A 15,483-nucleotide genomic window follows, 5' to 3' on the forward strand; every position below is an offset into this window, starting at 1 on the left:
ATAATTAATTTTCTTCGCTTTCGTATTTACAGAAGAAACAAGTGATTGACAATGGTCGACCATGTCCGAATCTCACGATGTCAACATGTGTTAAAGGAAAAATTGGTGCTGGAAAAAGGTTTTGAGAGACATTTTCGAAAAGAACTCTATGAAATTTCAAACTGGCTTTGGGGGTGTGATGAAGTGAATAAATTTTACTGTTGGACATGTTTATTATTCTAGACTAAGAAAGGTTTTGGGAATTATCAAGGGTATGCGGATTTGAATCATCTCAATACTGCAGTGAGAAAACACAGCGAGTCTAAATTGCATCTTGATAATTTCTTTAAATTCAGTAGTTTTTTTGCCACCCCTACTAGAATTGACGTTCTTTTGGATACGCAACGAAAAGCTGAAATAGAGCCTCACAATGAAAAAGTAAAAAAGAACAGGGAAATATTAAAGAGGTTGATTAACGCGTTCTGCTATTTAGCAAAGCAACTACTGCCATTCCGAGGCCATGAGGAAAATGCAGCATCTGTAAATAAGGGCAATTACATGGAATTCCTTATTGCAAGTGACGAGTTTGATCCCTCATTAAAAGAACATTTATTAAATTCTACAGTTTTTCGCGGTACTTCGGAAGGCATTCTAAATAATTTAATAAATTCAGTTTCGGATGTTCTGAGATATGAAATCTACAATAAAAAAAATCAAAACACAGACTTTGTGGCTATCATGGTCGAAAAAACATCAGACATTAGCAAAAAATCTTAGGTGTCAACAGTGTTACGTTTCTTTTCGGCCTCACAGTAAAAAGTCACTGAAAGATTTCTTGGATTTCATGACATGAGCGCCGATAAAACTGCAGGAGCTCTTTTTAGTCATGTGACTGAAATAATGGATAAATATAAGTGTGGGGATAAATTAATTGCCCAGACATTGAACATATTAATTTTCTCCTTACCCTTCAAATATATTAATACTTTAAATGAAGTATTTACTTCATTTAAAATAATTTATGTAATTTAATGTTTTTCTAAATATTTATAAAATTACTCCAAAAAGGTACCGAGAAAATTTGTAATATTGGTTCACAGAAAGGAGAGGGGGAGGGGTTAACATTCCTTCCTTGTCAACGCCTAAAGTTCAGGGTCAGGAGACGCCACTGCTTATGCAACCCACTTTTCAAGACATAATCTCGCAAACGTTAATAAATATGTTACTATGATAGATGGACATTAATTTCTCCAAGCATCAGACTTACTCGCATATTCATTTCCAGTTTTCTAAACCCCTTTCTCAACCTCTTGTGAAACTTGTAAAAATCATCACACAATCTAAACTGAATTTTACAGATTAACATTATACATTTTTTTCGTATAGTTTAAATATGCTCTGAATGCAGTGAACAAGTACTTCAATTTTAATATGGGCAAGGGTGTCCATCCACCCTCCCCCAAGGCTACCCACGCTTTCTCCTCCAGATCATGTCACAATCCCCACGAAGCCTTTGGTTAACTCATTTCCGTGTAGCTAAAGTGATATTGTAAGTTAATAACATTAAAAAGGTACAAGATATTTATGCTCATATACATATTCACCTACATTTTCCTTCAAAATTTTATTTTCTCATGCATTTGGGTAGTTGCAGCCTCATCAGCCCTTATTTAAGGTCAAATCATTTCTACAGGGTGAGTCATAAGTCTCCATACAAATGGTGAAAACGGTGACTAATGTTTATTTTTCCTTTTTCAGGCAGGTGAACAAATGAAAAGAGATGCCACTAACGAAGGAAGAACGGATTGACATCATTCTGTTGGCTGGGAGTGGTACCACTTGTCATGTAGCACGTACATTCAATACAACCCACAGAACGCAGATAACCCATGACACCGTGGCACCTGCATTACCCTCCTTTCATCTGTTGTTGTCTTTGGTCTTCCAGGCCTGCTTTCGTCGGCGACGGGACCTGTCCTTCTGAATTTCTTGATAAGTTTGGCCACGGTGTCATGGGTTATCTGCGTTCTTTGGGTTGCATTGAATGTATGTGCTACATGACGAGTGGTAACATTCCCAGCCAACAGAATGATGTCAATCCGTTGTTCCTTCGTTAGTGGCATCTCTTTTCATTGGTTCACCTGCCTGAAAAGGAAAAATAAACATTAGTCACCGTTTTCACCATTTGTATGGAGACTTATGACTCACCCTGTATATATGTAAAAATAAGTCAAACTTCAACAACTAAAAAAAACATATTTTATTTCACAACACAAATGACAGCTGCATAGTTATTTTTTCACGACATGCAAAAGTGCATATGGTTTGGCAAATCTGCAACAAGTTAATTTTACTATCATAGCAATTTACACATTCTTTAATACAACGCAATCTAGGCACACAAAAATCCTACAAATAACATCCACAAATACCGCCACTAGAAATAAGCACCACAACAAAGGAGTATTGTAAATATTATTTTTACACACACACACACACACATATATAATATACCTGTATATATTATATATATTTATCACATTCAGCCTATAATGAAACGACCTTCCAGCCTTACAACCTCTTCTCAATTTGCATTATGTTCTATTATCTTCAACAAATGGTTATTGGTACACACTCATGCACTGGAAAATCTCATTACAGAATGGTTCCCTGCAAGACCATACAATTATGACACATACAAAAACATATAAAAAGCACCTTTTAACATTTCTAACAAAAAAAGAACAACTTGTTCCTTCGACTCACTACAAAAATTATGAATGTTTCTACACAGTGTAGTGACATCTGTGTGCATAACATTAACAGGTTCATGGCGTAAGTTTTAAAATATTCATCTAGAATTATGGCAGTTAAAATCATACAATGGAAGATCATTGTAAAAGAGGCAGATCATTATAAAGTTGGCTTCACAATGGAAAAAATCAACAACTTGGAAACAATTAAAGTACATGAGTGAAGAGAGCAAATGATGTAGATGTTGGAGGAAGAAGTCCATAAAGGGAGACATAAAACACCTAATAAAATGAAAATTGTTGATGTTGGCCATGTCTTCAGGTTAGATCAAGAGATGGCATAAGATGCTGCAGTGAACCAGATCAAGGTTCTAGAATGTAAACAGGTATTTAACAGAAAGGTACTGCTGCAGTTTTCAGTTTGGATCTCGATAATCTATTGTTCGCTCTCTTTCATTCCAAACCTGAGGATGCAACCAGGCCACAACACAGCAACTATAGTATATTATTTGGTACTTGATTCCTCTCTTTCATATTATATCTACCACCCACCTCACTCTCTTTCATCTTGCACACACAAGTGAACACAAACGATGGTATAAATGAATCTTAACCCTTAAGTTTGGATGGCGTATGTTGCTGTTGCATTGCAGAAGGGGCGCACACACGTGTGTGTGTGCCCGCTTTGTCTTTGCTTTGACTAGATTTGTCTGCGGATGGTGTATAATATATATATAATACAACAATTACGTTAGATGAGATTATGCTAGCTGTAGTAAAAACAAAAACAGTAGCAGAAGAGAAAGAAGAAGAAAGAGAATATAAGTTAGATGTAAGGAAAGTTGCCTGCTGTTGTGCATAGTTGAAAACTGAAATATGCCTCAAAAACCAACGTTGCATAATGCACTTGTTTGAAGTTTTGTTTTACGGCTACTGTGTGGGGATATAGGCTAATTGGCACTGGACCTACGGTTTATAGTGTGATCCAAACCACTGTACTATGTGCCTCCACCAGATATCGAACTTTGAATCCCTTGAGTATAAGGTGACGATGTTAATAATATGCCATAGGAAGCCTACGTTGGACTTGTCTTCTGAAAGCAATGACAGTGAATTGGAAAATGAAGGAAGACGAAAAAGTGAGTGATGAAACAGAATTTTGCTTGCAAAAAATTCAATTTTCCAGTAGTGACTTGTTCAGAAAATTCAACACTCAAGTAGGGCTGAGTTCATACTGATGTTGGTATTGGCCAATACTTGTGGTATTGGTTGGGATTTATTTAAAGATACTGGCTGACACTTTTCCAGCATTTTGGTCATTCAGGGGTCCGCAAAAATGGCATGCGACACTTTCTAATCATGTTGCAATTCAAAGTTGGGTGCGGAAAAATGGATTTTGAGATTACATGTGCATTACACTAATATTAATCAATATTTTGAACAACTTTTAATTAATACAATTTTGAAGGACTGGTATCAGTAAGAGTGTCAACATTGACATTGGTATCGGTTCAAAGTGATATTTGCTCTGCCCTAATTAAGATATTTTAGAACAAAGCTCTAGGAATGCCATGTGGTAATGTAATATATTTATACTTTTGTAGCTATGCAAATAGTTTCAAATTTGTTAAATGATCACGTATCAATATTAGCAAGAATTTATACTAGTCCTTGGAACTATTTCAGTTATTTTTACCTGCAATATTAAAAATAGTAATTTTTTATCACTTGTTACAGAAGTCTTGCCAAAATTATTCATGCTCTCTAATCCAAAATATATTTTAGTGTTCTCTTATGTATTAATTATAAATTATGTTCCACGACATGTATTTGGTATTCAGGTTGTAAATACGAGAGAAGCGGTCTGCACACTAAACTGAACATTTATCTGTGTGCTGCTTTGTGATAATATATCAAGTATGGAGAAACAGCAAATGACGAAAAACTGAAACTAGCATATTATGTTTATGTACATTCCTGGTACATCTTTGGGAGACATCTTAGTCTGTAATATAAAGCCAATATCCTGGTACATCTTTGTTTGTAATATAAAGCCAATAACACATAATAAATTTAATTTTCAGTCTCAATGTGGAGAGCAATGTAGTAGTGCAATAATTACTCTTCCAAGTCTATAATGTGACTATTTTCCCACCAATATTTAAATTTCCTTTCCTTGTATTAAGAACAAATCCAAAGTAAAACTCAGCAATTTTCTGCAATAGCTAGTTTGAGAAAACATGGTCAGATAAATCTAGAAAACTTCAAAAGATGTGAAATATTTGAGGATATTGTGAGTTCGATTTGTTGTTTTAAGTCCACTTTATGCACAGATAGGCTAATCGGCGGGACTGGACCTACAGTTTAAAGTGGGATCCAAAGCACTATGTGCCTCCACCGGGTATCGAACCCGGGACCCAGAGGATATTGTGAGATGCTATACTACTCTTAGTCAAATAGTGAAAGGGTCAATTAACTAACCTCCAATACAAAATTTAGCAATGCTTCTACATCCTACCATCCACAGTTTAATATTGAAACAATACTAATTTACGAACAGTCACTACTTTGCAAGATTTCTTACTAATGAAAACTTGCACGAGACAAATATCCTAATTATTATTTCTATTACTATATGGATTTCACAAAGTTTATAATTTATCATATAAAGTTAATAATTTATTATAATGACAGAAACTACAACTTCTTCAAAACTTCTCAGCACTTGGTAAATTTAAACTTTGGTAGGACACAAAATAAAATGAATTTATTTAGTAGTATATACAGAAAAAGATGTGCATATCAACTGGAAAATGACCTGTATGTTTCACAACTGTGCATATCAACTGGAAGATGACTTGTATATGGTTCACAAATATCTTTACGTATTTGGATCTTAACCTGTGATGTAATGGCACTCACTAGTAAATGCCCAAATAATAACATACAGGCTGAAATAATCTGGAGGATCTTGTGAGGGAGATTTCACACACAAGGGCTAAGTGCTAATCAACATGTTTCCTGGCATCTGAGTGGGAAGAAAAATACAAATTTGAGAGAAGAGGCCTGCCAACCAATAATAATTCTTCCTGAGTGATGCACAGTGTTGCATTTCCCTGATACTGAGGACTGAGTCCCCTACTATTGCTTTTGAGTAGTTCCCCAAATGTCCTCACGATGTTGGTTCAACATCAGTGCTTATGGTTGCTTGAGTCAATAGCCAGAACGCCAACCACAAATGCATAGACATGATTATGTTTGATTGATTTTTTTTATTTTAAGTCCAGTTTTATGCACTGATAGGCTAATTGGGACTGGACCTACAGTTGAAAGTGCTATGTGCCTCTACCGGGTATGGAACCTAGGACCCCTTGATTACAAGGAGACAATGCTAAAATGCACACAAATAGTAGTAGTAGTACTTACATGCATATTGAAATAGAATGCTATTTATTATTATTGCATCCAAAGTACATACATAAACACAAGATCCATCACGACTGTCATTTCAGAAAATTAGGTTCTCATATGGATGTCCAATGTCGCAGCAAAAGGGGGGAGGGGGGAAGAGAGGGTAGATGATTAACATCATCTTGGAAAAGATTAGTATTGTTCTTTAAATCTTCATAGAAAGTTTCGCCACCAAACCGATTTGCCAGAATGGCTCACCTTAAGCCCTGATCAACATCAAAATTTTTGGAGCTCCCACCAGGGAAGGGATCCAGAACCACTCGCACCAAAGGCAAGGGTGTTAACCAGTGAGAGCGCTCCCAGGTGGCATTTTACTTAAGTAATCCTTAATCATTTCCCTTGAATCTTTCACCACTGACAAAATTCTCTTTGGTGACAATTCAACTATCCTTCAAATACGTACCTTTTTTCGAGCAGGCCTCATCCTCAGGAAGGTATCAATTTGGGACACCTATCAACCTGTTGGGTGAGAACGAGTCAAAGCAAGGACTTCCTGCTCCCCCAAAAATAGGCAATAGTTAGGCTGGAGAGTTCATGTGAACTACTAATTGTTACCGTGGTCAGTTTTAGAGTTAAATTCAAATAACCTCTGCAAGACTCTTGTGACTTGGAATAGTACATAACTTGTCTCTACATGTACATCTTGGGAACTTGGATGATATAGAGGAACAAAGTTTTGTTTGCTTTTTGGTAGAGTTCAGAAAAAGTGAAGAAGTATGAATTACGATCTATTTCTGTCAAAATTTCTCAAGCTGAATTGTGAGAAGTTATAATTTAGCACAAACATTCAGTATTGTACATATAACTATTTTGATTAGCAAGAAGAGAAATGTACTTATTTTAATTTGACAAAACTTGATTTTTTTTTTAAAAAATGAACAAAGAAGGATTTACAATACCTTGGTGCCATCTGGTGAATGCTATAGATTCTCATGTGAATATATTTTTGTGTTTTATAAGTGACATACATGAGAAAATGGGCTCAGTTCATTGCCTGCAGCTTTAAGTGTGTTCACTGCAGAAAGTATTGAAAAAATATAGAGTAGGCATTTGGGCAGCATTTGCATAAAAATGCATTCACAAAATGAGAATTGCAAAGAGCAGCGTTTGTACAAGCCACGAAAGGTATAATGAGAACTATCTGCTGGCAATGTTAAGAATAAATGCAAAAATTCTGAATGCTTGCATCTGAAACGGGTCAAAATTATGTGAAGGCTGAACTGTATCATGAGATGTAAAAGAAGGTGCCTGGGTTAAAAAAAACAACTATGATCTGTCACACTAGATGTAAATTGTTACTTGGGTGTTACATTTAGCAGGCCATCTTTTCAATATCATGCACTTTTCCCCTCCGTCTGTTGGACATAGTGAACATTTTTTTTGCTCTTTCTCTCTTTTCCTCAGGTTGGAAGAAGTTGGTTGTGTCACTCAATTATAAAGCTGCTTGTCAGGCCCTGGTCCTTAAAGGGCTGTTGCACTTCGAAGTTTTAGGAAGAAGTTAGTGGCTAATCAGGTGTGTGCATCTTGCGATACATTCCTGTTCAGATAAATTGACACAATCTTCAACTGTCCAACCACATAAAATATGCCACTTTAGTGAACAGGAATGTGCATTGTTACTTTCCCCTTTGGTGTAAATTCTTCCTTACACTCTTTGAAAACATAATACAGCATTAAAATAGTATATATGTGTGCATAATCAACAAAATGTAAATACAGGTACTTAAATGTACCTGTGTGTGTTGTTCTTGAAGGTTTGCATGACCACTGTTAAGTGTTACAAAATAGCATCATAATTATTTCCAAAGTAAGAATAATAAATATTCTTATGAATAAAAATTATGAAATAAAAAGTTTGTACTCACATTATGTACATGTAACAAATATTAGCAACATCATTAAAATTTGTCTTTTCATTAAAATAAGAATAATGTCTTTTCATTAAAAAATAGCTCAGAATATCATAAAAGTGTATATATAAAAATATGCCTCAAGTTTGTTTGAGAAATTGGTATCCCACCAAATTTGCAAAATTAACAAAAAACGTATGTCCAATAATCTTATGTCCATTAATGTATGTATACTTTAATTTAAACACATGTAAGTTTTTTAACACCTACTTTCAGCATTAAAAAAAAGAACTAATTTGTATTAAATAATCTTCTAATATTGTCAATTTATCTAGTTTGTAGACAATATTCTAATGAATAAGCTCCGTACTTTATATATATATATATATATATATATATATATATATATATATATATATATATAACATAACAGGTGAATTTAGATTATGCATAGTGTTTTAAATGATTTTAGGAAATAAAATTTGGTACTAAAAGAAATTTTTGATGCAAAAAATGTCATCCTTCAGTAATCTGACACTTAGAAACAAAGTGTATTCTTATTATATATATCCACACTTTATAAGTTTTGATTTATATCATGTTCCTTTTGCGTGGTAGAACTTTCTGAAGATACTGTTTACAGCAAAACATCTCTTCTAAAAGATGCATGTTTGTGGCCATTGAAACAAAAGGTAAAAGAAAGTTGTTCCACAAAAGACATTGTATATATAGAAACCAAAATACAAAAAAAAGACAACAGTACTAACATGGTGGACAATTGCAAAGAATCTCTTGCATCACATGATTTCAACTCATAAAAATGCCTTCTACAGCTTCTTCAAAAAAAAATATTTGTACTCCTTGTGAGAAAAGCAAGACTGGAAAACACACAGACTTAGCAGCATGGGAGAACCTTCAAACTACAGCATATCATCTCACATTCATATACCTGATATTAACAATGCATTTTGTTTTCTGCTTTATGAAACATATTGCTAATTTTTTAGGAACCTTTTCATAAAGTTAACCTGGTAAATTTTTTTGCAAGTACAAATGAAACAGATTTTCTACTTTCTTGCTATACACAGAAGGCGAAGAAAAAAGTACATCCCAACCTTTCATTTCTGGTAAGATACTTTGATAGAATAATAATTTAACAGGAAAAACTTTCAAAATTACAACACACTTTGTAATTAATATTTTCTTAGTTACAGTAACTAAAAAGAAGGGTAAATATTAACCAGTATTATATTTAAAAGACAACACTTACAAAGCTAACTGCATTGGAAAACATACATGTTGATGGAGTGCAAGATATATTTGATTTCAGTGGAACTCACTTGCTTTTAACAAGTCTGCTGGTGAATTTATTTTATGCTCTACAGTGGACATAGAGATAATGCTATGCTTTGCTTAATCTGCCACTTTTGGTTAATCGCAAAGATGAGTATGAATGATTATGTGATAAAGGGATTCTAGGGTGGCCATTATTGAAGAAGTATGAATGATTATGTGAAAAAGGGATTCTAGAGTGGCCCTTATTTAAGAAGTATGAATGATTATGTGATAAAGGGATTCTAGGGTGGCCCTTATTGAAGAAGTATGAATGATTATGTGATAAAGGGATTCTAGAGTGGCCCTTATTTAAGAAGTATGAATGATTATGTGATAAAGGGATTCTAGGGTGGCCCTTATTGAAGAAGTATGAATGATTATGTGATAAAGGGATTCTAGAGTGGCCCTTATTTAAGAAGTATGAATGATTATGTGATAAAGGGATTCTAGGGTGGCCCTTATTGAAGAAGTATGAATGAGTATGTGATAAAGGGATTCTAGGTGGCCCTTATTTAAAAAGTATGAATGATTATATCATAAAGGGATTCTAGGGTGGCCCTTATTTAAGAACTTTTGAATTTCTTCCTGAGACACACCCTCAAGTGATGCCACTCTCTTAGAAAATTATATTATATTAAATAACATTAGCAGGGGGATATTTTGAATGAAATCTCCAGGGAACATGGACTATGTGGACGAGGGATGTTGAGGGGGTGAAGGCAAAGAGGAAAACCAAAGCAGGTGTTAAGATGATGGTACACAGCAGAGTATACTGGAGATCTTTTGTTGAAGCCCTACATCCCCCATGGGATTAAAAGAAATAAATCAAGTAAGTGAAGTTGTGTAAGTTAGGGTGAAGTCAGGGATTGGTCTGAACTGAATTTTCCTGAATTTTTCAATATAAGTTATTACATGTGTGGAAGTACTTGGTGGTTATAACTAAAGTTTACCTACTCAAGAGCTCTTTCAAAGCATCGGAATGTGGTGAAACTTGGTATAGAGGCTATTCACTGTGTTTACATTTTCGTGCATTTTTGGCATAAGAGGGAACTTGAGTTCCTGTTTTTAAAACATAACATGGATTTCAAAACTGAAAGGGTAATGTCTTACAGAAAAGGCAACAATCAGTCCATAGTTGTTGGTTGCAACATAAGGTCGGGAACGAATAATTGTTATCAAGTATCTATGCATTGTTTTTCGACAGACATGAGATGGAAAAAATCAGGGGATTCAGGCAGTAAAGTGAAAAGACTGGGAACCAAAACAAGGGAGTAGGCTGTAGAGTTGCCACTTAATCACTGATAAGTTCACCCAATGAAATTATATTTTACGTGTTTTAAAATTATAATTGTCTAACGTACACATGTTGACACAACAAATTTAAAAGATGTAACTGTTTACAATCATGCATGTGATTTTAAAGCTTTGCATGTCTGATTTCTGGTTGTTATTTCAGAAACACATTACCACCTGGTGGTGAAAATTTGAACTATTTTTCTATCTCAGCATTCACTTCTCCATGGTCTCCATAGCATCTATACCAGCACAATCCAATGCTTCAAATGCACTGCACAGGGCTCTGAGTATGGGAACTTTAATTCTGACAGCCCGGTATGTATGAACCACACAAGAAGATGCAAGTTCAAACAGTATGGCTTTTTGGAATCTTGGCTACTGGGGAGAAAAGTAGGTAACATCATTGCTTCATGCCACACTCATCAACAAAGCACAAGATAAACTCATCAGAACAGTCCTGAGAGGACCAGAAGAGCTCAAATGAAATCAACAGCAGTTACCAATGCAGTCAAAGCATGCAGGCTAATGTAAACTACCTTGCACTTAGTGCCGAGATAAGCTGTTCCAAATTACCCCAACACTTACAGCATGTTTAAGTTGTTGTTGAGGCATCACTAACGTGATTCTTGCCATGAACTTTAAGTGAAATCTTCTGTGCAAATGATTTTCCACAAATATTGCATGTAAAAGGCTTTTCTCCACTGTGATGGCGAGCATGAGCATCCAGTGTGTTCTTCTGAGAGAATGACTTCCCGCAAACTTCACATTCATAAGGTTTCTCCTTCGTATGAACACGTGTGTGCACGATGAGCGAGCCTTTCACCGTGAAGCATTTCCCACATATGGTACACGAATATGGTTTCTCACCCGTATGTAGCCTGGCGTGACATTTCAGGGCAGACTTCTGTGAGAACGCTTTTGAGCAAATGCCGCAGGAGTATGGTCGTTCTCCAGTGTGCGTTCGGACATGGACAACGAGCGTACCATTATGACGAAAAGCTCTCCCACAAACATTGCAAGCGTACGGTCTGTTACCAGATTGGCATTTGTGATTATCATGCGTGACCTTGTCCCTGAACGACATCCCACAAATGCTGCATAGGAAATGAGGAGTTTTCCTGTAACCTTTGGATTGCTGGACCGTGTTGATCCTATTGGGAAAGCTGGGTCCACACTCTGCGTAACCTCCATCCAGTCTTTCCTTTGTGTGAGTGTTTAAATGTGTATCCCAACACAACCTGTCCGAAAAGGATTTCCCGCACACATAACAAATATAAGGGTTTTCCGAATGTGTATTGTTATGTTCATCCAGTTCCTCCTTCGTTGAACATTTCTTACCACATACTCTACACATGAATGCACTATGAGATTTAGCATGAGCATTTAGTGATACTTTATCGGAATAGGACTTCCCGCATGTGCTGCAGACATAATGTTCAGACACATTTCCTTCAGTCTCTGCCCCTGATGTAACTATACAAGGACCAATTCTTACATCTGGGAAAGCAACTGGACCAGTATTCAGCGGTTGTGGAAATTCTTGGTTTCCGCATGTTGTAGTTCCAATATTTCTGAAATTGAAATACACACATGAAGTATAGCACAACATTTTTACAATCCAACAGTAAAGATTAGTATTATTAGTATTATTTACAATTCATCGTGAGAATCAGATGTAACTCCAATTTATCAAATTTACAGGACAGAGAATATACCGTAACATAGGGTAACATTGTCCCCGGGATAACTTTGTCCACCAAACACTTTTCCTAATACTATAGTCTGTGGCAAGCATACACAGTTTCAGAATCAAACCAAAATTGTCCAGATTATAGAGCATAGACCTCTTTACTACTTTCATGTTAGAGGACATTTATGTTACATGCGTATTTTTAAAAAATATAGAATACACAGTTACCTAAAAACTGAAATTTTCAAAGGTCCTTATACTTTTGAGACATTTTATATTTTGATTTGACATAGACAGCTGAAACTAAGTGCCATGATACCTTATTTTATTGTAATGAAATATGCTTAATGTTGTTGTAATACATCAAGTACTTAATAATGGGGTTAAAATTTTCTTTCTGTACAGGGTTTGTGGGGTAGTATTGTCCTCTAGCTAAAATGCTGCGAACATATGTAAAGGGACTTGGAAAGAGACAGTACAATGTAAATTATTATCAATCAGTGATGGAACAAGCTATTAATGATGTTAGAGGGGTGTACTCTTTGAACGTGCTGCTGCTTTGAAATACAACATAAGCGGTCCACTCTTCGAACCAGACTCAAGGAAAAACATACAAAAAATGTTGGAGCTCCTACAGTTTTGTCACCTGATGAGGAACAATTACTTATAGGTTGTGTGCAAGTGTGTAGTGAATGGGGCTTTCCTCTAAAAGAAAATGACCTGCACCATCTCACAAAAGTGTACCTTGATAGGAAGGGTGTAACTACAGAAATTTAGAAATAATTTGCCAGATGATGAATAGTGCCATGGATTTCTGAAAAGACACAAGGGAGTAATTGTAAAGAGGACTGCGTGTGATATTTCAAGGTCACGAGCCTCTGTAACGAGGGAGGATATTCAACCGTACTTTGACAATTTACAGTCAACTCTAAATGGTGTTCCTAGAGAAAATATCTTGAATTATGATGAGTCTAATTTCTCAGACAATCCTGGCAGTGTCAAGGCTATTGTTAAACGTGGTGTAAAATATCCTGAACAAGTCATCAATCATTCAAAATCCTCAATAACATTTATGATGTGCAGTTCTGCCTCGGGAATTGTGCTTCATATATATGTTGTATATAAGGCTGAACACCTATGGCATACATGGACACAAACAACCCCCATGCATGCACCATTCTGTAGTGATTCTTGTTGTAAGGGCAAAACTTTCTACAACAGATCTTCTCATGCCTGGTTTGATTTGCACATCTTCAAAGACTGGTTCTTCCGAGTCTTTCTACCCCATGCAAAGAAACTTGCTGGTCCAAAAGTTCTCCTTGGTGATAACTTGTCCTCCCATTTTTCTGTTGATGTCATCACAGCCTGTGAAGAAAATAATGTGAAGTTTGTTTGTTTTCCCGGACACAGCACACATCTCTGTCAACCACTAGATGTTGCTGTTTTCCGTAGTTTGAAAGGTCACTGGAGAAAACTCCTGAGGTCCTGGAAAATACAAAATCCTGGCATCAACAGCCTGAAGAAGGGTGTATTTCCTGCTATTTGCAGCTGCTAAGGAAAAATTAGCAGAGAATATTATTAATGGGTTTGCTGCTTGTGGAATATCCTCACTGAATCCAACTAAGGTTTTGGGTAAGCTTCCAGGCTCTGCATCTGATAAGAGACCTAACACACCATTACTAGTAATTCATTGTCTTGTGGATCTTTTGAAAGAAATGAGACATGGAAAGAAACGTAGCAATACACCTAGAAGAAAAAAGAGACAATGTTGATCCAGGAAAATCTGTGACGTCCAGTCGATCTGTGTCAAATGCGGACAGCGACTCTCATGTATCAGATTCTCATTTCTCTCCATGACTCCACTTCCTCCAATATGTCTGACAGTGATGTGGAAAGTGAGGATGGGTTTGTTCACTGGTGAGGAACCTACAAAGTCTACACATTTATCAGTGAGACCTTCAACATTTACAGTCAATAAGTCCCAAAGGAATGGTTCACAGTTTGATGGAGCTCAAGTTCAGGAATAAGTAACTTAGAGGTACAAACATGCCAAATAAAGTGTGGAACATATGTGTTTGACAGTCCAGTAGATTCAACACACTAGTATGTGTCACTTTATAAGACCATTAACAATATGTTTCATTAATTTTTCTTCACACTTGTTTTGTTCTGGTATCATGTTTAACATACATCATATCAATGAACCAGTTCCTATTTTTAATTTGCAGTTAGTTATCTCTTTACTTAGCACTGTTATTATGACTGTTCTACTGTAGACATACTGTTCACAACAAAGACAGACTAGAGCACTAAGCTCCTGTGAGCAACATTTAGTTAATTCAATATGTGCAAGCTAATCTTAAAATGTCGTGTACTGTTTAAACTTCAAACCACTGTAACTTCTTTCTAGTGGACAGAATTTTGTGAAATTTAGAAGGTATAACTTTGTCCAAGCAATTTATTTCAGCAATAAAAGATATGGTGGGCAATGTTACCCCATGCTTTGCATGGGGTAACATTGTCCTATGAATAAATGTAACTTTACTATTCATGCATAAAAAAAAAAAAAATCATGTCAACCACTCACAAGACTTTAATGTTTTCAATTATATTAAAACTTTGGAAGGTAAACCATTTTTGCACGATTTATAGCACAAAACCCTTATTTTTTGATTCAAGTTACCCCATGATATGGTAATGTTTTTTTATGAATATGCCTGACTAAAAAAATCAGTGAATTGGAGATACATGACTCTACCAGGAGAAGAGGTGTGTCGATCTGGCCCCAAATACAGCTCTTCAGAGGAGATACGTTAAACAAAACCAAAATCTGCATTTTGGGAGTTACATTCCTTTGGTTCTCATACGAATTGCCCTACATTGTTTGAAAGTTTTATTTTCTTCAATATTAGAATTACTATGAAATCATTGGAAATTTATTCATGGGTGGAATGTTGTTGCAGTGATATTGACAGTCAGGGCTTGCAAGAAGGACGTAAAATAATTCGGATGCTAAAGATCAGATCCTGGAGGAGGGGTATTGTAAATAGGTGGCATTGAAGACTGATAATGGAGGTGGTATCCAAAAGTGAATTACAAAGCAAGGGAC

At 35.8% G+C, this 15,483-nt stretch overlaps 1 protein-coding gene across 3 annotated transcripts in view; it reads right to left on the reverse strand.

Annotated features, from left to right (window-relative positions):
* Positions 1-2,267: 2,267 nt before the first annotated feature.
* Positions 2,268-15,483, reverse strand: part of LOC145998728 (uncharacterized) — a 37,733-nt gene continuing 24,517 nt past the window's right edge. The window contains exons 3-4 of one of the 3 annotated variants that reach the window (XM_083135255.1): positions 11,270-12,255; positions 2,268-2,649 (exon numbers count right to left, since the gene is read on the reverse strand). In XM_083135255.1, the coding sequence (XP_082991381.1) occupies positions 11,277-12,255 (979 nt within the window). In that variant the 3' untranslated portion in view covers positions 2,268-2,649; positions 11,270-11,276. Of the gene's footprint in view, positions 2,650-4,541; positions 4,738-10,842; positions 12,256-15,483 lie in introns of those variants that run through there. The other 2 variants (XM_083135256.1, XM_083135254.1) reach the window with 2 other exon arrangements.

This window comes from Lepisma saccharinum, chromosome 14, assembly GCF_977018435.1.
Source record: "Lepisma saccharinum chromosome 14, izLepSacc3.1, whole genome shotgun sequence".
NCBI classification, from domain to species: Eukaryota; Metazoa; Arthropoda; class Insecta; order Zygentoma; family Lepismatidae; genus Lepisma; species Lepisma saccharinum.